The sequence below is a fragment of the Caloenas nicobarica genome, chromosome 22 (assembly GCF_036013445.1).
Source record: "Caloenas nicobarica isolate bCalNic1 chromosome 22, bCalNic1.hap1, whole genome shotgun sequence".
Taxonomy (NCBI): domain Eukaryota; kingdom Metazoa; phylum Chordata; class Aves; order Columbiformes; family Columbidae; genus Caloenas; species Caloenas nicobarica.
The window spans coordinates 7,478,060-7,502,751 of record NC_088266.1 but is presented as its reverse complement, the minus strand read 5'-3'; the positions used below and the strand labels follow the sequence as shown (position 1 = coordinate 7,502,751).

General features: G+C 51.7%; 3 protein-coding genes across 4 annotated transcripts in view; 1 reads left to right on the top strand and 2 right to left on the bottom strand.

Moving 5' to 3' along the window:
* The window catches only part of CAMTA1 (calmodulin binding transcription activator 1), a 181,723-nt gene extending 174,290 nt beyond the window's left edge, over positions 1 to 7,433 (bottom strand). Inside the window, exons 1-2 of one of the 2 annotated variants that reach the window (XM_065649842.1) lie at positions 7,219 to 7,433; positions 4,830 to 4,923 (exon numbers count right to left, since the gene is read on the bottom strand). In XM_065649842.1, the coding sequence (XP_065505914.1) occupies positions 4,830 to 4,896 (67 nt within the window). In that variant the 5' untranslated portion in view covers positions 4,897 to 4,923; positions 7,219 to 7,433. The remainder of the gene's footprint in view (positions 1 to 4,829; positions 4,924 to 7,218) is intronic. The other variant, XM_065649843.1, reaches the window with a different exon arrangement.
* Positions 7,434 to 8,566: 1,133 nt separating this feature from the next.
* Positions 8,567 to 18,722, top strand: DNAJC11 (DnaJ heat shock protein family (Hsp40) member C11). Its single transcript, XM_065650159.1, has 16 exons — positions 8,567 to 8,693; positions 9,436 to 9,565; positions 10,333 to 10,406; positions 11,026 to 11,127; positions 11,993 to 12,121; positions 12,203 to 12,325; positions 13,051 to 13,124; positions 13,922 to 14,111; positions 14,480 to 14,565; positions 15,013 to 15,129; positions 16,074 to 16,229; positions 16,506 to 16,575; positions 16,685 to 16,742; positions 17,412 to 17,554; positions 17,663 to 17,792; positions 18,460 to 18,722. Exons 1-16 carry the CDS (start codon positions 8,622 to 8,624, stop codon positions 18,483 to 18,485), a joined length of 1,680 nt encoding a protein of 559 aa, XP_065506231.1. The 5' UTR covers positions 8,567 to 8,621; the 3' UTR covers positions 18,486 to 18,722.
* Positions 18,723 to 20,104: 1,382 nt separating this feature from the next.
* On the bottom strand, positions 20,105 to 24,579 carry PHF13 (PHD finger protein 13). The gene is made up of 4 exons (XM_065650160.1): positions 24,454 to 24,579; positions 23,947 to 24,048; positions 23,049 to 23,601; positions 20,105 to 22,674 (listed from the first exon to the last, which is right to left on the bottom strand). The coding sequence occupies exons 1-4, from the start codon at positions 24,490 to 24,492 to the stop codon at positions 22,448 to 22,450; spliced, it is 921 nt and encodes a 306-aa protein (XP_065506232.1). The 5' UTR covers positions 24,493 to 24,579; the 3' UTR covers positions 20,105 to 22,447.
* Between the last annotated feature and the right edge of the window lie 113 nt (positions 24,580 to 24,692).

The window sequence follows — 24,692 nt, the reverse complement described above, 5'->3', positions numbered from 1 at the left end:
CCAAACCCAGTCGCACTGGAGACCTGCTGGGATCTGGTTGTGCAGACACCGGCGCTCGGGGCCGACAGCAGCAGGAGCCCCGACAGCAACGGCGACACAAACAGCCTCTCCGTGCCGTGCAGGGACATGAGGACAAAGGTTTATCTGGTCGTAGCCCCCGCTGCGTTATTCACATATGTACACCTGAGAACAAGCAGCCATACAGAACTCCAAATGGGGCTGGACCTTGAGAGCATCCACAGCCATGACAAAACACACAACCGGGCACACGTGTGCGCAGCAGCGTCCACCTCCCTCTCTCCAAAGCTCGAGTAGTCCCTCACGTGCCTCTCTGCTCATTAGAGTAACCAGCCGGTGCGGTGTGAGTGACAAGGTTGTTGAGGACACCAGCTGCCTCCTCGGGGCAGGGGGAATTCACATCACCTCGGCTCCACGCTGCGAAAACCGCTGTGCAAGGGCACGGGGAGCACTGCCCGGCTTCCTACAGATGACCAGGAGTTAGTGTGAATGGGGACAAAGAAAGCGTTTTTAAGGGGCTATTGAAGTAGTGTATGGACTCTGCTACATATGGCTAATGATCTCATTCTATTCCTCAATATAAGCTTTCCTACCAGGACAAAAAAAACCCACAACCCTGATAAACTGAATCTTATATACCTGAAATAATATGTAATTTTAACAGTAGCATATAGGTTATTACAGCAACGTGATCTCTGTAGTATTACAGATGCTATTCGAGCATGGATTTTTCAAACATGCCAGCAAAGTCCCAAATATTTTCATTTAATTCCTTCTGCAATAAAATGATAAGAAAGGAGCCATTTGAATTGAAGTGCTGCTGGTATCTTTCAAGTTTCCCAGCTCCCCACTGTTTAAAAATCAAAGGTCTAATAAGTATTAAGGCACAGAGGTGCTGAACCGCAAAAGATTCTGTGCGTGTACAGTACAGGATAAATGGGCTCGGTCTTACCTTTCCAGAGGCACAAACACTGAGCCACCTCCTGCTGATAAGCAGCAAGAAAGCAGAGGTGCCAGGAGTTTTTGCAGCCCAGATCATGAATAATTTTTAGCAGCACACTGATAAAAGCTGCTGCTATCCTGATGTACGGTGTTTGGGTACTTTGTGAAGAGGGAGGTGAAATACCAAGTCCTTTAGAAAAGTCTTCATTCTCATTCCATGGCAGATGTGGGTCTGGCTTGGTCAATGTGATGATTTGGCACACTTGGTTATACATACAAGTAGAACTGTAAAGAACACATTCAAATAGCCCGTTATGGATATTCAGCAAATTATATACCCACCATTGCTATGGCAATCATCAAAACGCACACCAATTCAGACTGTTTTAATAGCTATAATGACAATGTTGGAACCCCATTTCTTTGGAATTGTTTGCACAAAGTTACTCCACAATTTAGAAGCAGGGAGTGCCAAGTGTTTTTACAAAAATACTCTTAAAAGTGTGAATAGAGATTGTTAAAAAAACCCTCACAATGATGGAAATGAAATGGTTTTGCCCTTTCCTCGCTCCACTTGTGGAACCAAAAGCTGTTTCTTCTAGGAATAAACCCAAGACGTAACCCAGTCAACGTGCATGTGTAAACCCACTGTTACTTCATAATACTGCTCTGCATTTGTCAAGTGCAATTACCAAACCCAGGTAATTGCTCTCCCGGCGGGACGGCGCCAACCCAGGCCCCGCCCTAGGCCCCCACTGCAGCCCTCGTCCGTCTGTCCGGCCGCGTCTGTCCCACCAGGACAGCCCCGGCTCTGTCTGCACAAAACCAGCCACTGGTTTGCTCTGATAAACACCCATGAGCCAGTTAGTGGAGAAAATCTGAAATATTAGGTAAATTAAAGCTTCCAGCTACGGGGATTTACCAGTAAGTCACCGTAAAGTTCAGAGAATTTATTTTTTCAATTCTGCAGCAACTTTCTCCAATTCATTTGGATTAGCTGTTAGAAATTATGTCTCAAAAATTAAAGAAAATGTCTATTGACCATTATATCAAATTCTAATTTTATCCAGAAAAAAAAAAGAATAATTAAGTTGTGATTTACTCTGCTAGTAAACTTACATTAACAATCCCCCCCCACCGCCCCATTTATGTAATTCTGGCAAAATCAAATAATATATACAATGCTCATAAATGCTGGGCTAGATTTAGTAAAGACAGTTTCCTGCAGTATAATCAGGACATTTCTCTTTGCTTTCCACTATAATAAGACAATCAAGTTATTTAGTTCAGGGAGATAATACGATTGTCATCTGTGGCAGCCTCAGTTATCATTTTAGCGCAGTCTGCAGTGAGGTACCTGGAAGGGGCTCTTTTAAATGTTATTTTATTTTCAGCTGTCACCATCCCGCAGCGAGCTGTGCGGGCGTCCTCCCCGCGCACGGACCAGCCCCGGCAGCACCGCAGACGCAGCCGGTCTCTTCCGAGACAGCTTCACGTGCGAGTTCCTGACGTTCCCCTGAAGGGCTGTGCCAGTAAATACTTTTTTCCTGAAGTGCAGTAAATCTGTTCCTCCGCTCCCAGTAGCAGAGTGAAAATTAAGACATAAAAGAGTAAAGAATGCAGGAGAACCCTATTATTCAACAACAATACAATTAGCTGCTGATCTTTACTTGCTAAGGCACATCCACTGTTTATAGAGCCCAGAGTGTTAAATACAAAGTATTTCAGCCTGGGACAGCACTAAGGTAAAACCAGGAACGTGATCCTGTCAGAACTGCAGAATTGTAGTCAAGCACAGAACATCTCTACACAATTACCCTTTTTATTGAACTATAAATTGAAAAAGGTCCTTACAAAGTGAGGGAAAAACAAACAAACCAAACACAAACAAAAACCCAAATCAAATCCCCCAAACCCCACGAACAAAAGCAGAAAACCTTGGAGCTCCCAGTAGCAGCAGCTGCAGCAACAGCCACTGACACGTGATACGTTCTCACCAAAACACGTTGATGGGTCCGTGAAATATTCTATGCCAAACGAAATACCGCAAAGATGGAGGCATCGAACCGCACCGTCCCGCTGCCCTGCCCCGAGGTGAGCTCTGCACACGTGGTGACCACGAAACCTTGTCTGACGAACCGCCCGCAGAGGAGGAATGTACTGCACTCGGGGATCAGACAAGTGAGTGATTCTCCTCCTGTCTCGTAGGCTGGCAAGACACAGGCCAGACACGAGGTGCTTGGAAAAGCTCCCCCGGCGTGGGAGGGAATTTGCATCAGGCAGCGAGGTGAGGGACACGTCCCTGAGCCACAGGCTGAGCGCAGCATCCCCGCACGGCTGCTCCATCCCACACCGCTGCCGACACAGGCACTGGCAAAACGGAACACGCGTCCCAGCGCTCCCTGCCACCAAAAACCTGAGTGCTGACATGGCCAAGGGAAGAAAATACAAAAAAACGCGCTAGTCTAGTAGGCAACTGTCTGTCCTTGTGGTCATACAAAATACCACGTGTCGGAAAAAAAGGAAGACAGCAAGGAGCTGGCAACAACCGAAGCACAGCGCCCACAGACGTGATGGTGTTGGTGCCAAATCTGGTACTATCTGAGCCTTCCAGCCACCACGGAGCTGGCAGAGCGGTGCCGAGCGGGGAACCGCGCTGGGGGACAACGGGGTGCCAAGGGAAAGGCAGCGTCCCTGTTGCCAGGCACCCCCCACACACACAGAACTGCTGCCTCTTTCCCAAGATCTCCTACCATTGTCAATCAGCCTGAAGAAATTATTCCTGACACTGTCAAAGCCGCACTATGACCCTCAGGAATCGCTGTCGTGGGGCATATTCTGAAACCGCGACCCTGCCCAGCACGACTCTCTGGGTGACACACCGTGTCTGCACTAGAAACGCTGCGGGCACATGAAAACCACAACTGGCACCAACACCTAAACTACAGCAAATTCCTCACCAACTGTTGAAGTCAACACTTCAGCAGCCTGGAACTGTGATCTCTGTGTAAAGACCACTCACACCGGCAAGATCTCCCGCTTGCCACACCAGTGCCCGTCCCACACACCGGCTGCCGGGAAGGGCCGCGACGGGGGCGACACGCAGGTCAGGACTAGAAACCTGCAATGTTTCCAAGGGGAACATTTGCTTCTGGGGGATTAACGTCAGTCTCCATGGACAAGTATGAAAATGTCCCAAGGAGAGAGAGCTATGTTACTACTGAAGATTTTCTTGCTTTTCACCGGCGGCTTTGGCCAGTTCCGCTGCCATGAGACGGGCACGGGGGTCCCGGCCGCGGTGCTCGGATCTGCCTCGCGCTGCCCGGGCCCCAGGCAGAGCTATGGAGAGAATTCCTCAGAATGCAGGAGCCAGTTAGAAGCGATTCCTTGGGGCATCTCAACAGCATTAAGACAAAACGCAGTAAAAAGCATCAGATTAGCAGAAAGCAACGTAGTCCTCATGGAGGCGACTTGTTCACAATGCACTCCAAATGTTTTAACCGCGCGTGCCTGCCCAGCTGCGAGTCAGGACAGCGCAGGGAACAGCTGCGCTGAACCATCACCTCGGAAGAACAGCCCCGGTTGCGGGTGACCCGGGCGAGCCCGGCTCCCGTTCCCTTTGTGCTGCCACCACGCGCCACGGCAGCGGCGCCGCGGGCACCGGCACAGCCGCGGGCTGGGCTGGCAGCGTGAGGCGGCTGCACAGACACACGAGCACTCAGACACACAGACACTTGGCCCCGCGGTTCCAGGCGCAGCAGGACCAGGTCAGCAGCGCCGGGCGGCCCTGCGCAAACGGAGCTCGGAGCCCCCCGCCCCGGTCTGGGGGGAGGTACCGCCCAAACCCCGCAATTAGCTGTTCCTTTTACCTTTTTGTTCTACCCAGCATTTCCTCAAGAGCACTGTCATCTCTGGCTTGGGCATCCTACTCATCATCTACGAATTCATGTTGCCGTTTCCGCCCTGTAAGGAAAGAGTCCCACAGTCAGTCATTTGCTACGTGAGGAAAGGACCGATCTGACAGCATTTCTGCCAGAGTTCCATCCAAAGGCTGCTGCTCCTCAATGAGCAGGACCACAAGTTGTGTTCTCTGCTGCGGTCTCATTCGTCCCAAACCATTCTGGCTGTGTTGGCTCTAGACACTCACCCCCGTTTACCTGTGAGCAGCTGTCAGCGCTCAGAGCTGCTGGGGAGAAAGAGGCAGCGACTCACCCGGAGAGAACAAACGCCCAGCAACTACAGCAGAGACTTGTGCCAAGCAAATATCTTTATTTGATTTTAAAACATTCTGAAAGTGTTCAACTGTATGAAAAAGAAGCAATCCAACACTGAGGAAGCTTCATTTCATATCACATGAGGCAAATTAAAAATAAAACTGAACACAAGCGTAGTAGGCAGAGACAAAAAAAAAATCAATTTTCTCAACGAGATAACACGAGGGGCTCCCACAGGGGCTGGCAAATTCTGGAAGAGAGAAAGAGATTCTATTTTATGGGAAGAGATTCAATAACTATTCTTTTCCCATAAAGCTAGTGATGGAGGATCATCACTGCTCCATAGACACACTGTGCACATTTCAGGACAACAGTAACAGAAAATCGATAGCATCTTTCATACGTGAAAAGACATCATCTCTATGGACTCCAAATACTAACAAATGGGACCAGAGATGACCTTTTAGTACGATTCAGGAGTCAGCATTAATCTGGCTGATAACAGAGGGGAACTACGCTAGTCTGCATCCTTGGATTGTTTTCATTTGCTGTTTGAACGCCAGAGCTGTCTCAGGACACCAGGAGGCTGCTCCAGTGTACAGAGGGACGTGCCACACGCGGCCGCAGGGGCCGGCAGAGCCAGGTTTGACCCCGCTGTGCCGCTCCCACCGCAGGGACCACATCCCCACGCACCGCGATGCCGTCTGCGCAGCAGCACAACCGCGAGAGGAGCGCTGCACGCCGAGCCAAAACGGGGCAAGCCAGTAAAGCACGAAAGAGTACTTTTTTTTTTTTTTTCTCCTCCAAATCACTTTTTGCCATGGACGTTACATTTCCTCTGTTACAATTTAGGATTTTAAAGAGCTACCTCTACACGCCCAGAAAGCCCAGTTCATATTTAGGTCCCTAAGGCTATATTTCTCTCTTCCTATATTTCCATGCCAAGAGGTGACATCTGTGGACTGTTCCCAAAAAAATTGCCCCGAATCATCTGTGATGCGTGTGAAACAGCAGCCAGAGCTGGCAATGAGCAGCTGTGTCAGGAAAGTGTCAGATCGATCTGGAGAGGGATTCCCAGTAACACTAATATCCCTGAGGAGCACACGACTCCCAAATCACATTACAAAAAGGAGCGCAACTGCAACAGGAACAAAATCCACGGGAAATGGTGTTGCCACGGCAACGGACATCCTCAGAACTCGAGTCTTCTTTGCGTTTTTGCAGACTCAAAGACTCCCAAACCACGTGGAAAAACCTGAGCGTAGCAGGTGTGTTCACTGAGCAGCAGGTGCTGCCCTGCAGAACAGACCCGGCGTACGGGGCTGCCAGCAGCTTCGGGGAGCTCTGTTTCCCAGCACTGCGCCTCACTCACTGCAAGCGGAGCAGAACTCCCATAGCACCACCAACACTTCCTCATTAATTACACTTGCATCGGAAAAAAACTTGTTAAAACATTCCTGGTTTCAAACAGAAGTTAAATGAAGATAAAATCCAAAACACAACAGCTGAGCTTTGGAAAGGGAAAACACAGTTTTAGACTCAAGCGAGGCTGCACTGTTGGTAACAAAAGGGCTTTCAAAGCTGCTCTTTGGGGACAGCGGGACCCGCTCTGCTCTTTCTTTGGGGACAGCGGGGCCCGCGCCGCTGTTCGGGGCCGGCCGGGCTCCGCTGTTCGGGGCCCGCTCCGCTGTTCGGGGCCGGCCGGGCTCTGCACGACCCTCAGGCCACGAGCAGGAACGGCCCCGCTGTTCCCCCGGCCGTGTCACCACAGCACTGACACCAACGCCCACCCGTCTGTCCCCAGCAGGCGCAGGTTAAAGCCCAGACCAAGAAGCTTTTCTGCCAACAACTCTCCGTGCGCCCCACGCTTTTGGGGCGTTTCCTCCGGTTCGGCCACCGGGCAGCGCCCTCTCGTGGTTCAGCCAGCGCCGCTCCCGCCCGGTGCCGCGCAGGACGCGGCCCCGCAGCGGCGAGCCACGGAGCCGGTGCCCCGGTGCAGCCCGGTACGGCCCCGCACAGCGCGGCAGCCGCGGCCGTTCCTCACCTTCTCTCACCTGGGAACGGGGCGGGCAGAGCCCCCGGGCCCCGGGGCACAGCCGCCGCCGCTCGGGCCCTCCCAGCCCGGGCCGGTGCGCGGGACGGAGCGGCCGCAGCGGCACGGCCTCCTCCAGGGACGGGGCCGCTCCCGCCTGTCCCGGGCGGCGCTGAGGGAGCGGCCGGGCCGGGCCGAGCGCTCACCGCGGCATCGCGAACCGGCGGGCGGGCTCTGCGCGGGGACGCCCCGGCTCGGGAACTGCGCATGCGCGGCGGCTTAAGAAGCAAATGACGCATGCGCTTTAAACAGTATTTTATGCGCATGTACAAACAATGTAATGGGCACATGCGCCTTAAGGTGCTGTATGCGCGTGCGCCTTAACACCTATGTTGTGCGCGTGCGCGGGCACTGTAGAGGGCACATGCGCTTTAAGACACAAATGTGCGCGTGCGCTTTAAAGCGTGCATTGTACGCATGCGTGACAATGTAGAGGGCACATGCGCTTTAACGTGAAAGTGTGCGCATGCGCTGCAACACCTATGTTGTACGCGTGCGCTGGCACTGTAGAGGGCACATGCGCTTTAAGACAAAATTTGCGCTCGCGCTTTAACGAGTGTGTTGTACGCATGCGTAGACAGTGTAGGGGGCACATGCGCTTTAAGGTGACATTTGCGCGTGCGCCTTAACACCTATGTTGTACGCGTGCGCGAGCACTGTAGAGGGCACATGCGCTTTAAGACAAAAATTTGCGCATGCGCTTTAAAGCGTGCATTGTACGCACGCTTAGACAATGTAGAGGGCACATGCGCTTTAACGTGAAAAAGTGCGCATGCGCCTTAATACCTATGTTGTACGCGTGCGCGAACACTGTAGAGAGCACATGCGCTTTAAGACACAAATTTGCGCATGCGCTTAAAGCTTGCATTGTACGCATGCGTGACACTGTAGAGGGCACATGCGCTTTAAGGTGAAAGTCTGCGCATGCACTACAACACCTATGTTGTACGCGTGCGCGAGCACTGTAGAGGGCACATGCGCTTTAAGGTGAAAGTCTGCGCATGCACTACAACACCTATGTTGTACGCGTGCGCGGGCACTGTAGAGGGCACATGCGCTTTAAGATACAAATTTGCGCGTGCGCTTTAAAGCGTGCATTGTACGCATGCGTGACAATGTAGAGGGCACATGCGCTTTAAGGTGAAAGTCTGCGCATGCGCCGCAACACCTATGTTGTACGCGTGCGCGGGCACTGTAGCGGGCACATGCGCTTTAAGGTGAAAGTCTGCGCATGCGCTGCAACACCTATGTTGTACGCGTGCGCGGGCACTGTAGCGGGCGCATGCGCAGCACGGCCAGCTGCGCTCCTCTCGCGGTGCCCCCGCCCCGGCCGCGCGGGGTGAGGGGTCGGGAAGATGGCGGCGGCCTTGGCGGAGGAGGCGCCGGACAACCAGGACTACTACTCGCTGCTGAACGTGCGGCGGGAGGTGCGGCCGGCGGGGGCGCGGGGCCGGGCGGCGGGGCTGCGCGGGGCGAGCGGCGGGGCCGGGCGGGCCGAGCGGCGGGGCCGGGCGGGCCGTGACCCCGGTACCCCGGGCAGGCGGCGCCGGGCCCGTCCGGGTGCAGCGGCCCGAGCCCCGGCCCGCGTGTCCCGCCCCATCCCGCTTGTTCGGCAGCGCCCTGGGCAGGAGACACCCACGGGCTTTGCAAAACGCCTCTCAGAAAAAAACGATTCGTTTTTAAGAAAATGAATAGGTCGGTATTGTTCGATGTGGTCCAGTTACACTGCAGCAGTTTGGACTCGGGCAGGCAGCTGCTCCGTTATAGCGACTATGAGGCCAGTCCCCGGAGATCTGGAACACTGGCAGGATTCGGTGTCCGTGTCTGGAGTTCAGGGGTTTTAACCTGAGGTGACTTCATCGAACCGAGGAGACAGTAGTTCCCTAAAAAAATAATGCACAAGCACAGATTGCTGGGCTGTATTTTGTACTTTTATACCGAGATACACACTGATGAGCTGCTGCTGTCACTTGTTGCACTATAAGTAGTGTGGAAAATACCTGTGTGCAGAATTGAACGTTTTATTAACTTATGTAATGAAACAAAAGTCCACTCTTTATTCTGTGTAAGGTAATAGCTGATGGGTTTCTTCTGTAGGGCCGATCTTGAGAATGGTCTGTTTTAAATGGCGCTGGTTGTGCCTCAGCTCGTTTTCGCTGCCTCTCGCAGGCGTCGCAGGAGGAGCTGAAGGCCGCGTACCGCCGGCTGTGCATGCTGTACCACCCCGACAAGCACCGCGACCCCGAGCTCAAGTCGCAGGCCGAGCGGCTCTTCAACCTCGTGCACCAGGCGTATGAAGGTCGGTGTGGTCCGAGCTCTGCAGAAACTGCTTCAGGGGTTTTCCAGAGGGGTGGCTGTGTCTTCCTGCTTTTTGAAGAAGATTGGTATTATCAGAAAGTAATGAGAGAATTTGCTGATAGGTAGCGATGCTTCTGTCCTGTTCCTCAGAGGAGCAGTGCGGTATAAACTCCGCGATGAATGAGATGTGGAATCTCCATCTCATTTCCTGCACCTCATAAATAATCTTGTCACCGCTTCCCTTAGTTCTGAAAAGAATCTCCCATAAGAGACTGAAAAGTCTCAAACAGAAAGACAGTTTCTGATTTTACTTTTGAACTGATGCATCCCAAGTTTCTGTCTTCTGTCAGCTGCCTGTGGCCTTCAGTGGTTTTCACCAAGTTCTTATGTGTGTGGAGACGGAGACAAAGACAACGGATTCGGAGCAGTTAGAGCTTTCTTCTGCTCCAAGGATGCCACAGGCCTTTAAAATATTCTGAATTAAGCTGACATTTACTCAACCCCCCCTGTCAGCACAGGTAGCACACAGTGTAGCTGGGGTAGAGGAGACTCGCTGGGATCAGCTTGCAGCATTTTGCAAGTGTGGTAAGAGGCACCTGGAACGCAGGTGGATCAAGGGCTGGTAGGACTCTTCTGCACTAAAAAACTGCTGCACCAGAATAGATGACCTATCCTGTGCTTGAATTACAAGTAACACGAGTGTGTTGGTCTGAAATTCAAGGAGAAGCCCAAAACTGAGTTCTCGCCTCTTTTGATTTTAACTTGCAGTGCTCAGTGACCCCCAGACCAGAGCCATCTATGACATATACGGGAGGAGAGGACTGGAAATGGAAGGCTGGGAGGTGAGAGAAATGGAGTGCCCTGAAACCTGCCTTTATCTGCCATTCTTGTTTTGTTGAGCTGCACTGACACTCTGACGGTAATAAATGCCCGTTCGAAGGCACCCTCACTTAGTTATTTCTCTCTCTCTCTGCAGAAACACCATGATGGGTTTTCGAAGAACACTTAGGTTTTTCACTTGAAAAGAGAACAATAAACCCAACATTTAGAGTTCCCTAATAGGGCATTACCGTGACAGGCCACATCTTTGTCTCAGACAAATGTGTTGTTGTTGTCCACCTAGTCTCATCTCTTTTATCTGAAACTTTCAGCATCAGCTAGCCTCTGAGCTTGAAATTACTGTGTCTTTTCTGTGCCTTTTGCAGTTGGGTTTTTTTGTATCTTGTACCTGTGGTTTGAAAGCTTCTTGACCTGGTTTTCTAAGGGGAGTGGGAACAGTGAGACCGTTTTCCCTTCTCTCTGAGCAGGGGTTTTCTCTCACACCGGCTGTTTGATCGGGTGTTGGCTCCCAAACCCGTGCAGAGTGACTTAGAGCAGAGCAGGGACGGCGTGTGGGCGCATTCCCCCACCTGCGAGACGATCCCTCAACTCCTCTGTTGCTTTCAATTTATTTCGGAGCAGGTTGTGGAGAGGAAGAGGACTGCAGCTGAAATCAGGGAAGAATTTGAGCGTTTGCAGAGGGAGAGGGAAGAGAGGAGGCTACAGCAGCGAACCAATCCAAAGGTAAGGCAGAGACTCCGTCCTGCTCTCGAGACCGCAGCTCTAAGTTACGCCGATCATGCCAGGTGTGATGAGCCTGGACCAGGGGCTGTAGGAAATAGTGCTTTAGGCATCCACACCTCGTGAGTTACTTTTCCTTTGTTGATTAGGTAGTTGCTCTCGACAATGTAGAGGAAACGGCTAATTCTTTGAGCAGCAATCCTCTATTGAAAGTTTGTTGTTGTTGTTGTTGTTGAAACATGTAGGAGCAAATATCTCTTTCAGCAATTTCAAGAAAACAGACTTAATGCTGAAATGTTTATGATTTTTTTCCAGTCTTTGTCAAGCTTTTCTTCTGATTACAAGATGTAAACTAGGAAAAAGAGAACAAAATTTTTGACTAAGGGGGTCAATTGCAAGTGAATGATGCAGCTCAGAACCAAGTTGTTTCCCATAACTCGTAAGAAGAAAGCATTTAGAGGATTTCTGGCCAAGTTCCATTGAAGAAAATCAATTTCAAAAATATATTATTTCAACTTTAAAATACTGACAGAGCAGAGTCAGTTGTGGAGAAAGAAGAAACCTGCTGCCTAGAAGTGTTCTACCTGCTTCTATAATGTGTCACAATAGAAAAATTGCCTACTAGTATTACTAGTTGCATTCCTATTGAAAAACTGCCTTTTGTCTGGTTTATTTTATGATTTATATTGCTGTTTTAGAATATTGTAATAATTTATGTTTGTCTTGAATGCATAAGAAATGCATTTTAGAGTGGAAAAGGTAATTGCAGAACAAGAAAAAAACTGCAAAAAACCTGCAAGGATGCTTTAGCCATGTGGCCAATATATGTTGGGTGTTAATGCCAAATAAGTTACTTGTCATTCCTTAGGGAACAATTAGTGTTGGAATAGACGCCACCGACCTCTTTGATCGTTACGATGAAGAGTACGAAGACGTGCCTGGGAGCAGCTTTCCGCAGATCGAGATAAACAAGATGCACATCTCCCAGTCCATCGAGGTGAGGGGCAGGAGCAGAGCGAACAGGGCCCCATGGCACAAGGCAGCGGGACGCGAAACGTCCCATGTATTCATTTTGCAGGCACCGCTGACCGCCACGGACACAGCAATACTGTCTGGTAACCTTTCCACCCAGAATGGGAATGGAGGGGGATCCATCAACTTTGCTCTGAGACGAGTGACGTCTGCCAAGGGGTGGGGAGAGGTAAGAGCACGACCTGTTATGTATTTCTGTATCCAGTCTGTTTCAGGCTGCTTGGGTTACTTACCTGGTGTTTGTTTTCTTTAGGGAACTTTAGCTCTGTGTCATCTCCCATTGTCTACATTCTGTAGAACGTAGAAAAAGGAATTCTGAAAGGAATTGGAGAAAAAGGGAAGGCCAAGCCTTGTTTTTTCTTTCCCCTTTGCATTTGGCTGTGCATTTTGGACTTCACTTACACTGACAGAATTGTCACCCGTTGTCTCCAGGGCCTTTCTAATCCCCTGGTCCAAAGGCTGCCAGGTGCCGCCCAGTGCTGTCAGCGGGCAGCGCCGCAGTTTGCCTTCGCTTCAAAAACCACTCTGCTCACAAGGGAATAAGTTAGGGGGGGAAACAGTTTGACTGCCAGGCATATACGATCTGAGTAGCTGGAAGGTCCCGTGTTACACCTGCAAGCTGCGCCTGGCCGGAGCAGCGGCTCTGAGATGCTGCTGTGGCTCTTCCTACGCCTTCCCTTTCGCACACCAGCTCCTGCTCACCTGCTTCCTCAGCTTGTGAGAAGTGGGAGTTTTCCGGTGCAAAGCTAGCAGAAAAGAGAGGATGCTGAAATATGTGGTAGATGTTACTCAGATGTGTAAAATGTCTGTGATGTAAATGACACTTGCCGAGTACTTCGTCACCGTTGTCAAAGATGTTTTCTTCTAACAATTTGGCATTGTGCATTTAAACAGTTGGAGTTTGGAGCAGGAGATCTTCAGGGGCCTCTCTTCGGTCTGAAGATATTCCGTAATCTTACACCAAAATGGTAAATAGAAAAATGGTCTAATGGTTAATATTCCAGACTAAGGAGCTGAATGGCTTGGATTCTCTTCAGTGTTGCTTCTGCATTTTTTTTCTATCCTACAGAATGAGGTGTTAAGATCATGCTTTAGTACTGATCAAAATACTTATATTCTTTTTTGTGCATTGGTTTCCTCCATTGTCATACTTCCAGTTTAAGCAAGGTCTGTGTTCTGCTTCCTTAGATTTGTATTTGAACTTGTCACGAATTTGTGATACTTGAGGTGTGATCTCGCAATCAGAGCAGCAGAAGTTTGCTCTGGAAGCAGAACAAAAAATTGGGGTGCTCTTCAGGGGCTTCTATATGTGAGAGACGGAGTAACTTAATAAACGCGCCATTCCTCAGAGCTTATACAGGGATCTTGTTCCCTGTAGAGCCCTTTAATGCTGCGCTTAGGAGCTGATGCTTGAGAACTATTAAACAGCAAGGCTGCTGTCTTCCAGCAGCCGAGGGTTCTGCCTCTACAGAAGAGCGGGACTTTATCTGCCTGGGGCAAGAAGGGCCGAGGCCGGCGGGTCGCCCGCTGCCTTGGCTGCAGCGTTGTGGCACAGGCCAGTAAACCAGGCTGTGAGCCGGCTCTTCTAGGTGATGCTGTGGTCAGTAGTCTAAGTTAGCTTTGAGTTTTTCCTGAAGCCCTTGGGTGTCATGCTCTTTGCAGGATGGTCTCTGCGTATTCAGCAAGGCTCCTGGGAAAGCAGGACTTCGAGGCCATCTGGGAGCCTGTGTTTAATCACTGATGAGGCTTTCCTTGTTTCTCCTAGTTTCATCACTACAAACTGTGCCCTGCAGTTCTCGTCGCGCGGGATCCGCCCGGGCCTCACCACGGTCCTGGCCCGCCACCTGGACAAGAACACGATGGGCTACCTGCAGTGGCGCTGGGGCATCCAGTCAGCCATGAACACCAGCATTGTCCGGGACACAAAAACCAGCCACTTCACCGTGGCCTTACAGGTGAGAATCCCGTGGCTGGGCGCAGGGGACAGCAATAGCAGCGTGTGGGAGAGAAGTGCCTCAACTTTTCCAGCCCATCAGTATTTTGGCTTGGGACGAGGGGATAACGGAGCAGTTGGTGCTGTCTGGTGTGAACATCTAACGGCAGAGCCCAGCACTTTGCACCCAACATTGTCGTATCGAGTGTGGGTCAGCTCAGATGAGGGTCAGGATGCACAACGCGGGCTGCAGAGGTTGCAGGCTGTGGCGAGCAAGTGGCAGGCTATGCTGTGTGTTCTGTGCCACTCAAAGGATAAGAAAGGATATTTGGGGACATTCAGTGGTGGGTGAGGGTATGTTTTTATACATTTGTGCTTCTTGTATTTCAGCTGGGAATCCCCCATTCTTTCATGATGGTCAGTTATCAGCATAAGTTTCAGGATGAGGATCAAACACGAGTGAAAGGTTCTCTCAAGTAAGTGTTCAAGAGGAAATTCACATTGCTTACGGCCTGAAGAATCTGTCCTCTCCTGCTGTCGTAGGCCGCCAAGTTCCACATAAATCAAATGCTTCTATTGTGTCTTTGGGAATCTGCTTTTCATTAACTAAACCTGGTAAATGCTGAAGTGAATGTCTGGGAAGCTTAGCTCTCTGCGCCTCTTTGGACAAGTGGAACTTGCAATACTTATGTGTGGTATCTCATCATCAGTGAGAAAGCCAGAGGTTCTTGTAGCCTGTTTGCTACTCTACAAACTGAAAAGGTTAATCTCACCGTCTAGATACACCCTGAATCTTCCAGTAGCCAACATCTGCTGCACACAGATGTATTTCCATGTTTTACTTGTAGGGGAATTGCAGGATTCAGTAAAGAGAAATTGAGGAGTCTTCCCTGTCTTACTGGTTTTTGGTTTTGTCATTCCAGGGCAGGTTTCTTTGGGACCATAGTGGAGTATGGAGCAGAGAGGAAGATTTCCAGGCACAGCGTTTTGGGAGCCACTGTCAGTGTTGGTGTTCCCCAAGGAGTGTCTTTGAAAATCAAGTCAGTTCAAGATTACAACTCTAGATTGCAGAGGCTGACCGTAACCCGCCTTATTCTCTTTCCAATATTCAGGTGGGAAGGTCCCAGTCTTAGGGCAATACAGGTATATTGATATATCACGATGAGAGGTTGCAGCTGCCCTCACCTCTAACACGCCCGTCGGGACCGGCATGTGCCTTCTGCGGGTGCTCGTTCAGGGCATGCGTGTGCGTGCGTGGGCATCAAAATATTCTGAAAATACAGCTTAAAGTAAGGTTTGGAGCATTATGGTAAGTGGATGGAAGATTTCCAAAAATATTATTAGTAGAAATGGATTTGATTGCATTTCAGTTTTTGTAGCACTGTACACAAATGTGAACTTGAATTAGTGAAGTACCATTGACCAACATAGGTGATTATACTATGAACAAGATGCAGTTCACAAAGGGGGCAAAACTCTTTTTTAAATAAAGAGTTCATATACTGTAGTGCATTTTTAATTGGTGCCAGCAGAGGGCATGCCAGGATGCAGAAACTGTCAAGGGGTGACGAGCTGGGTCCTAAGAAGACTAAGGTTTTCTAAGATAAATATTATTATAAGCGTCAGGAGAATAGTAACGTACACTTTCCTTGAAGGTACATGTCAGTGTTGTGAACATAGATTTCTCTATAAGCATTTTCTTTTCTTTTGATCATAATGTTGGTCCCTTTCCCTGGTGAAATTAATGACCCAATGTATTCTCCTAAGATTCAAAAAACCAATGTTAGAATGGTCAGGTACTGTCACAAGAGATGTGTGCTACGTCAAAGTCTGGCTCTGGGCAGTGCCAGCTATCTGTCTCACCGTTGCCTTGTTTCAGTTTATTGGATCCTCATGCACTTAGCACACACTGCTGCTGAGTGTACTTAATCAAGTCGTTAAACTCTGTGTTTCCTCTTACCTGCCACTCTGTTCTTTGTTGCAGGCTGAACAGGGCCAGCCAGACCTACTTCTTCCCTGTCCACCTAACAGATCAGCTGCTGCCCAGTGCTGTGTTCTACGCCACTGTGGGACCTCTAGTTATGTACTTCGCCATGCATAGGTTAATCATCAAACCCTACCTCAGGGCACAGAAGGAGAGGTGAGCTTGTGAGACGGTTTTAAATTCAGAGCTTGGCAGTCCCACTCAAGCGGAAGCCTGGTGCAAAGGCTGGGACATCCAGCTGGGGCACTGGGGTCTCTAGATCACCAGTACTACTGGAAGACTACAAAAATACCTTGAACGGTGGGGAAAGCTTTAAAACCGAGCTCCTTCGTGTGAGGTTGTGGGTTGGTTGTAGCTGGGGTGGGTGAGCAAACGTCGCCACTTTGGGGCTGAGTCCTGCAGACCTGACGTTGTGTTGACTTCTTGTGGCAGAGAGCTGGAGAAGCAGAGAGAGAGCGCAGCCAGCGACATCCTGCAGAAGAAGCAGGAGGCAGAAGCTGCAGTAAGTCTTCCTTGTCACTCAGTCCCCTTAGGGAAGGGAAGCTGTTTCCCCTTTGGACACAACATCTGACCCTGCTTGATTTTTTGCTCTGCCCCTTGTGTTGTGACAGGTCCGGTTAATGCAGGAGTCGGTTCGGAGGATAATTGAAGCGGAGGAAGCCAGAATGGGTAAAGATTACACCAGTTACTTGGTCCATGAATTTGGAGGGAGGAAGGAACAACACAGAGGCTGGGTGGTTGATGGGGAAAAATGCAAGGTATCATTTCTTCAGTTCCACCCTTAGTGAAGCACGGTGTAATTGCTGTTGTGTGTATAGTGGGGAAGTTCTATTGTGATTCGGCTTCTGGTGCCTGAGCTTAGTAGGGATCTGCAGAATATTGGGATATGCTCTGAGGTGGGTCAGCAGGCTGAACACAATAATCTGGATTCACCTCTTCACAAAACAGGTGCCTGTATGAATATGTGCAAAAGTTAAGAGGGTGAAGTTTAGGTTTCACTAGTCTCTAATTTACACAGTTTGCTCCTGGATGATAATGGAAACCAGAATTCTGATATTTGTTAGAAATTTTCAGAAGAATGTTCCAAAGTGAACTGACATCCACTTGCACTGTCCCACCAGTGTGGCATTGAAGTCACAGTACTGTGTCCCTAGTGCTGAAGACTAACAAACACCCAAGTAGAAATGTTCTTCTGGCCTGGCAAGCATGGGTCCAGGCAAGGAAAATTTAAATATCATGGAAAGCAAGAGAAAATACGGGGATGGTCTTTTCATCAGTGTCTGCATGGCTGTTGGTGGGAAGCCTTTCATCACATCTGTGATTTTATGTGAAATGCAGGTTTGATTGTAGTGAATGCCTGGTACGGGAAGTTTGTTAATGACAACAGCAAGAAGAACGAGAAGGTGAAAGTAATAGATGTGACTGTGCCCCTGCAGTGCTTGGTGAAAGACTCTAAACTCATCCTTACAGAGTCATCCAAGGTACGTGGCTGCTCTGTCAAAGCCCAGACTCCAGAGCAGCAGAACTTTTTTTTTTTTTTTTTAATAACATCATTCCATGATGCTCAGTCTGTCCTTCTGTGGTTCAAGGCTGGGCTGCCAGGTTTCTATGACCCCTGTGTGGGTGAGGAGAAGAGTTTGAAAGTGCTTTACCAGTTCCGAGGAGTTCTGCACCAAGTGATGTCAGCGGACAACGAGGCCCTTAGGATACCAAAGCAATGTAAGTAGCAAGGACCACCCTGCTTCTTCCCTCAGGAACCAGTAAAGGATCGCTTCTGCTGTGTGTGGCGAAGCACACAGAACTGGGGTTCAGAAGCGGGGTTACTGGAATGGACTGAGCAAGATATGCCTCTGGAGTGTGACCTGAGCAGCTCAGCAGCAGCACCGCAGCTGTTGTACCATCCAGCCTTGTGTTTCTAACTGGAGGGGGACGCAGAGGCGTCCTGAGCTGCTGCTGTCCCTGCCTGGCAATTCGTGGCCTTGGGTGGCCCTTTGAGGGCTGAGGTGAACCCACGGAGGCAAGTTGGAGGCCTGACAGATTTCCTCCTCATCTCTATTTATCTGTCTGCCAAAACGTTTTCCCTTCCAGAATAATTCTGTGAAACCGATATCTGATAGTGACAAGTTTTACTGGAATCCCTGTAGGTCTGGGGACTTGGCTAAAGGGCACAAACCTCATGTTTACTCTAGACTAGCTCCCTGGCTCCATTTAAGAAGCATATCCAATTTACAAAGCTTCTATAATTATGTTTGAGATACATATGAATTGTGTTTAATTAGCAGCCAAAAATACTCCTGCCTGTCCCTGGTCCAGTGGTGAGTTCAGGCTAGGATGTGTCTTGTCCAACAGAAGTGGTGTGTATCCCTTTCTTGTTCTCATCCGACAGCTCACAGAATCGATGCAGATGGCTAATCTGGTGGGAGCGTGTGCGTCCGTTATGGCACCTGGGTCAACAGAAACTACAAAACCTTCCCCTGGACACTAGAAGGTTGAACAGAGACACTTTTATTTTTACTACCCATATAGCAGGCGGTGTCCTACCAGTCATGTTAGGAAACAAAATGAGAGAACCTGCTTCTACAGGTGGCTCCAAGGCAATACTTGTCTGAATTGTGGCTCAGTAACCAATAAAGCAACGTGACTTCTGAATGCGCAGTGCTTTCTGCTGAGGTTGCGCGAGCGGGCACTGAGCAGCCGTGTCTTCCCTGCTGCGATCTGGCCACGGTCCGTTTGTGTGGTCTCACATACATGTCCTTGCACGGAGCAGGGAAGAAGACGTGATGCTCTCGCTTCTCCACACACTTCTGGGGTACGTAACAGTCCTTTTTCTGCTCCTGAGGGGAAGTTCTCTGTGTAAGACTTCTGTGTAAATCCTGTTGTTGGAAAGAGGACAGAGATTGTTTTCCATCTCAAATCCATATTTGAAATGTACTTGGTTAAGAACAAATATGTTTGAAATGAAGTTCTTTGCCTTTTGTAGTAGCATGGACCTCCTCAGCGTGAATCCATCCAGCTGCTCATTACTAACACTGCTATTCCAGTTAAGGACATAGGGTGTAATAGTCTTATTAATTCTTCTGCCACCTAGAATCATGTCTTATCAAGGTTTTCAAGAGAGGAGGAAAGCTAGTGGGGTGGAAGGACAATGACTCATTTCATTTGATTCCGATGCTGCAAATATCTGTTCCCATCTAATTTATTTCTAGGAACAAGAGGAACATAGTTTGTACAAGTAAACCAGAACTGAGCCACCTTTCAGGTTTCCCAGGGTGTTAAAGCCGCTGCACAGAGTGCAGCTGGCTGAGCAGCAGTGCCACACAGGAGCTGGGGGCCACCGGGGCAGCGGCACCCTGGGGTGTTTGGGGCCTTCAGTGCGTGGGGCAGGGTGCGAGGGAAGGAACTGTCCTGGCACAGCCCCAGAGGGTTGGGCACTGCCGTTGCCAGCCGGCCTTTGCCAGGCAGATGTGGCACAGACCGAAGTCTGTTCCCGAGGCCGCGGCGCCTGCTCCTGCAGCAACAGGGCTCTCGGGCAGGTGGGACAGGTGCAGGGTCACCTTGGCCAGCAGTCCCAGCTGCCGTGACTTGCTGTGCCCCATGCCTGGCTTCCACACACCAGGTCTGCCTTCGGGCGCTTCCCACAAAGGGACTGCGGCCAGGACCGCGGCTGCCGGCGCCAGCAGCACCCCGGGCTCGCGCCGGCCACCGCACCCTTTGGCAGGTCCTGCTGGCAAGCCCAGCGCAGCGTCCCGGCTGCCTCCAGCCGCTCCAGGCTCCTGCTGTCACCTGCCTCCCATCTGCCCTGGGGCTCCACCACAATCTATCTGCCTTAACAGCAGAGGCTGGGCCAGGAGCAACTGCTCCAGAGAGGGGTGAGGATACCTGTTGGCACGTGGAAGATGCGTTTGCAGCACTTGCTATCGTCCCTCACTTTGTGGAGTGTTTAGGGAAGAGCGCTTGTAGTGTTGGGACTTGCTGCCACCTGGCAGAACAGCTTTACACACCAGTAAATCATAACAGCAGACTCCTGAGTTCAGAATAAGACAAAATCGTTGTTCACTTCTTTCACATTTAAGAAAAAAACATGGTTCCTTAAAACAGTTTTAATGAAAAAATAAAGTTCTGAATTAAACTATAATTATACATGGCTGAAAGTGATGAACTAAAATAATGGAGATGTTACTTCTTTTTCCTCTCTGCTGATATTGTAACGTGCTGGACTTGTCAGACACCATCTATTGGGATACATCTGAAAAGGTAACAGAACAAGAGTCAGTCACATTGATTAGTATCGAACCCCTGTGAAAAAGAGCCAGTTTGTTTGGCAGTTTGCCATTTCTCCCATAAAAGCTTCAGGAACACGTTCTGTGGAGGTCCAGTTGAATTGCAGACACGCTATAAACACAGAGATACCGATTTCCAGAGCAGGTCCAACGCTTGCGCTGTTTGTGACTGGAACCTTCCAAAGCTTTTCTGTTTGCAGAGTGAAACGGCAGCACTTGAGAACTTTGGTTATTTTTCTGGCTGCAAAGAACAGTCAGGCAGCCGTTGGGGGCAAGTCTTTGGCAAACTCCTCGGTGGTTCCGTGTAGCTTCTGGAAGGCAGCATACCACAAGTCATGGTCTTAAGATTTTACAGAAGCTGGAGCTGGTTTTCAGAACCCAGAGTCAGTTGTTGCAGCTTGGTGGAACAGGATTTTTATAAAGCAGCAGGACAGAACAGTTGAAAGTTGTGCAGCTCCATCACGCCGAGCTGGGCCGGCAGAGCTGTCGCAGCTCTCACGGCGGAGCCCAGGCCACCGCGGTGCTGGCCCGTCTGCCTGAAGCTTTGGCAGCCCCATGTCAGACATCTGTGGGGGCTGCCTGGCTCTGTGCTGGAGAGACCTTTGGTCACCTCCTGGTGAGCCAGTCCTGGGATAAATTGGTGCTCCGAGGCGCCGTACCTGCAGGAGCAGCGTGGACACGTTCCTGCCAGCGCAGCCAGTCTCGCTTCTGCCGTAGTATCGGCCAGTGCAGCCCCTCGCTCTCGCCACACACAGCACGTGTTGTTCATCGGGTGTGGCGTCAGAGAAATACCTTGAAACAGAAGCCGAATTAATGTGATATGTACGGCTCACTCTGGTCATTGAGGAACAACGCTGCCATCTTGGTGGCCTCGCGTATGAGCCTCGACTGCCTCGTGTTTCTGAGCAGCTTTCCCTCGGCTGAGGCCCCATGAAGTCCCGTCGAGGAGCTACAGCATCAGCGGGGCCCTCGGTGCTCTCCTGTCCTCCCTCACACCAGGTAGATCTTCATTGCACTTGATCTTGCTAGCTGCATAGCCTGCATTTGTTTGGGTTTTTTTCTGTATAATTTGCAATCAATAGGTTAAAGATTGCGGTTTTTGGATTACAAATCCAGTCTCAAAAAACAAACGGCAAAAACAAAAGTCAACTCAGCTGTAGTACTTGGATGAAAATTACCAAATCCCAAACCAGACCTGCCAAATTCTAAGTTTACTATGGCCCCTTTTACAGTCCATGTTTGAATTCTGGGCTGAGAAAACGGAGAGTTCATCGTCTTCTTGAAACAGCACCTTATTGTTTAACAAAGGGCTGGGAAACAGAACAGACAGTATCGTCCGTACACACATTTGAGCCGATCATGCAAAACAAAGTCACAAAAAATCACCTTAAGAAGAGACCTTCAAGGAAGAAATCTGATGTCATTAGTCCCCAGCGCTGCCTGTCCAGAAAAAGGGCGGCTCTCTTCCTTCAAACGCACCAGTCCCTCGGCAAGTCCCGTTTTCACCTAAATGACGCCAAATCACAGAACTCCCTCCTGCCCGGGCCTGCTGGAGAGGAGGCAGAGCGCGCAGAGGTCGGTATGCATTGATGCTCACTCCTATGGAGCCTTAGAATAGCTAAGATTGATATATACGGACAAATGGGCAGGTATAATATTACATCAAAATTAAAACATGGCCATTTACTTTTCAGACTCTTCACACAGATTCCCTCCTCCTCCTTCTCCTCCCTCTTTGGAGGAGGAGTTTCTTAGCACAGCGAAGGTTTGCAGTTTCCTGATGGGATGAGAAAACATACGTGGCAAAGGTATTGTACATTCCCCAGACATCACCCAGTTCATAACTGTAACCAGACAAAACCCCACTGAACCCAGAGCTCGGTCTGTCCCTTGAGCTCCTCGGTCTCTAGCAGCAGTTTCGACCAGTCGGCCTCTTCCAGCCCTGGCTGCCCACGACCCGGCGATTCCTCGTCCCTGTGAGCGCAGGCCGGCCGGGCAGCCCCCGAGCCTGAGCAGCAGCAGTTCGGGGGAGCCCTCCCCGGCCCCCTGCTTGCCCACCCGCCCAAGCAGCGCAGCAGCACGTGCCCTCCACCCCTAGTCCAGAAAGCGCCTGCGCGAGCCCGTCCGGGAGCGGTTCGAGCGGCGAATGTCAAACTTGGAGTCCCGGCACTTCTGGCATATGTAGACCTCTGGGACGTTGGACTTGCGGATCTTGGCGCAGGAGAGGTGGATCCAGGTGTGGCACTCGTTGCACTCGATCATCGGCCGCCCGGCAAAAGGCTTCATGCAGAAGCAAGTGACCAGGTCCCACGAATCATCATCTGCAAAGAGAAACAGCAAGCTACGTTTTTAACAGCCAACGCTTCCAGCCTCAAATCGGCAATTTACTGTTGTGCTAAATTAATTGCCTGGGCTTCAAAGGCAGGATTTTTCCAGGTCTTAAGAGAAACTACTCTCAGCAATATGAGAGAAGCCTTGACTCAGGAGAGGAAAAACAGCTGCTTCTATAAAGTCAAAGCCTTACAGTCAGTTTACTGCAAAAACAGCCAACCAACCCCCGCTTCTTCCCCCAAAAAGCCAACTGCTACTGAATTCTGCCCAGGCAGCATACCTAAGCATTAGCCTCATGCTACAAGCACTAAAGAGATTGCCCACAGCAGCTCCACTTCCTGCTTCTGCCAGCCAGGCCACCTACCTGAATCCACCATGATGTCCTCGTCGTCGCCGGTGCCGTCCTCATCCCGGAAGACCACTTGCTTGCCCTGACGAATGACCGTTCGCTTGCCCACGCTCTGGATCTCCACCGTCTGCTCAGCCGTCACGGCGGGGTAGGAGACGCTGGACGGAGTGTCAGAGTCCCACACCGAGCAGTGCTCGGTCGCAGACTGGGGGTCACCCTCGGACGAGGGGCTCATCGGCGTCTCCACGTAAGAGTCCTCCGCCTCCAGCTCCAGCAGCTTCTCCTCATAGTCCTCCTCTGCAGACACCTCTGTTTCCCTCCTCTTCAGCTTTTTCTTCTTCCTGATCTTGTCGATTTGCTTTCGCTCCGGCAGGAAGTTACCGGGTTTTGCCCGTTGGAACAGGGAACTGTACGGTTTCGCTCGCTTAAGCTGACTGAAGTTCTTTCTGTTCTTGGCGGGCAGGGAAACGGAAGACGGGGTGTCATTGAACCGCGGATCCCAGCTATCGCTGTCAATCGTGCCACCGGTGCTGTTGGGAGGGCTGGGGCTGTTCCTCAACGGCGTTTCCTGGAAAATGTCGAGAAAGCAGAAAAAAGCATTAATTCGGAGCCAACTCTCATGGGGCACCGAGGCACCGCGCCCGATCCCCTCAAGCGCTGCCCCCAGGCCCAGCTCCCCCGGTCCCCACAGCCACCCTGTGACCCGCGGGCGGGCGGAGCCCGGGGCGGCAGCGGCTCCGGAGCCCCGCGAGCCCCCCCCAGAGACACCCCCGGCCCGCCCCCGGAGCCCCTCCCAGCGGCTGGAGTTCCCCCTTTTGTTCCGGGGATACGGGCGCGGAGGCGGAACCTCCTCGCAGCCGCCGACGGTACAAACGCGCCCGGCAGCGCCGCTGCCCCGCCCGGTGCCCCTCACCTCCTGCGGGTACGGGATGTAGCCGGCGTAGGCCAGGACGAAGGTGCAGAACTTGTTGAAGTCTTCCACGGTGCGGTGCCGCCGGGCGGCGGGGGACAAGTCCTGCGGGAGGGGCGGGGTGAGCGGGCCCGCACGGCCGGGGGAGGCGCCGCCGCTCCCCCGCCGCCCCACCCCCACCCCCGCGGCCGCCGGGCAGCGCGCGGCCCCCGCCCGGTCCCCCCCGGCCCCTCCCGCCTCGCCCCCCGCACCCCCGGTGTCGGTGCCGGGCCCTCGGGCGGGCCGCCCCCCGCGGCAGGACACGGCGGGGCGCGCCGCCACCATTCCCCGCGCCGGCCCTCCGCGCTTGGGCGGCACGAGGTGGCCCCGGGCCCGCGGCGGGGAGCGGGTGGCGGGGAGCGGGTGGCGGGGAGCGGGTGGCGGGGAGCGGGTGGCGGGGAGCGGGCCGGGCCGGGCCGGGCGGCGGGAGACGCCCCCCCCCACACCCGGTTTCGCGGGGCTCCGGCTCACCTCCGGGGCGAACGGGGAGGTGCAGGAGTCGGAGTCCATATCCCGGCGCAGGGGGCGGGGGCGGGGTCGGGGCGGCAGCGGCGGCAGCAACCGGGCAGCGCCGACACCCGCGAACCGCTCGGTACCGGCGGGAGGCGGCGAAAGGGCGGCCGCTGGCGCGGGGGCTGCTGGGAGCGGTAGTCCGCTGGCGCGGGGGCTGCCGGGAGCTGTAGTCCGGGCGTGCGCGCTGGCGCCGCGGG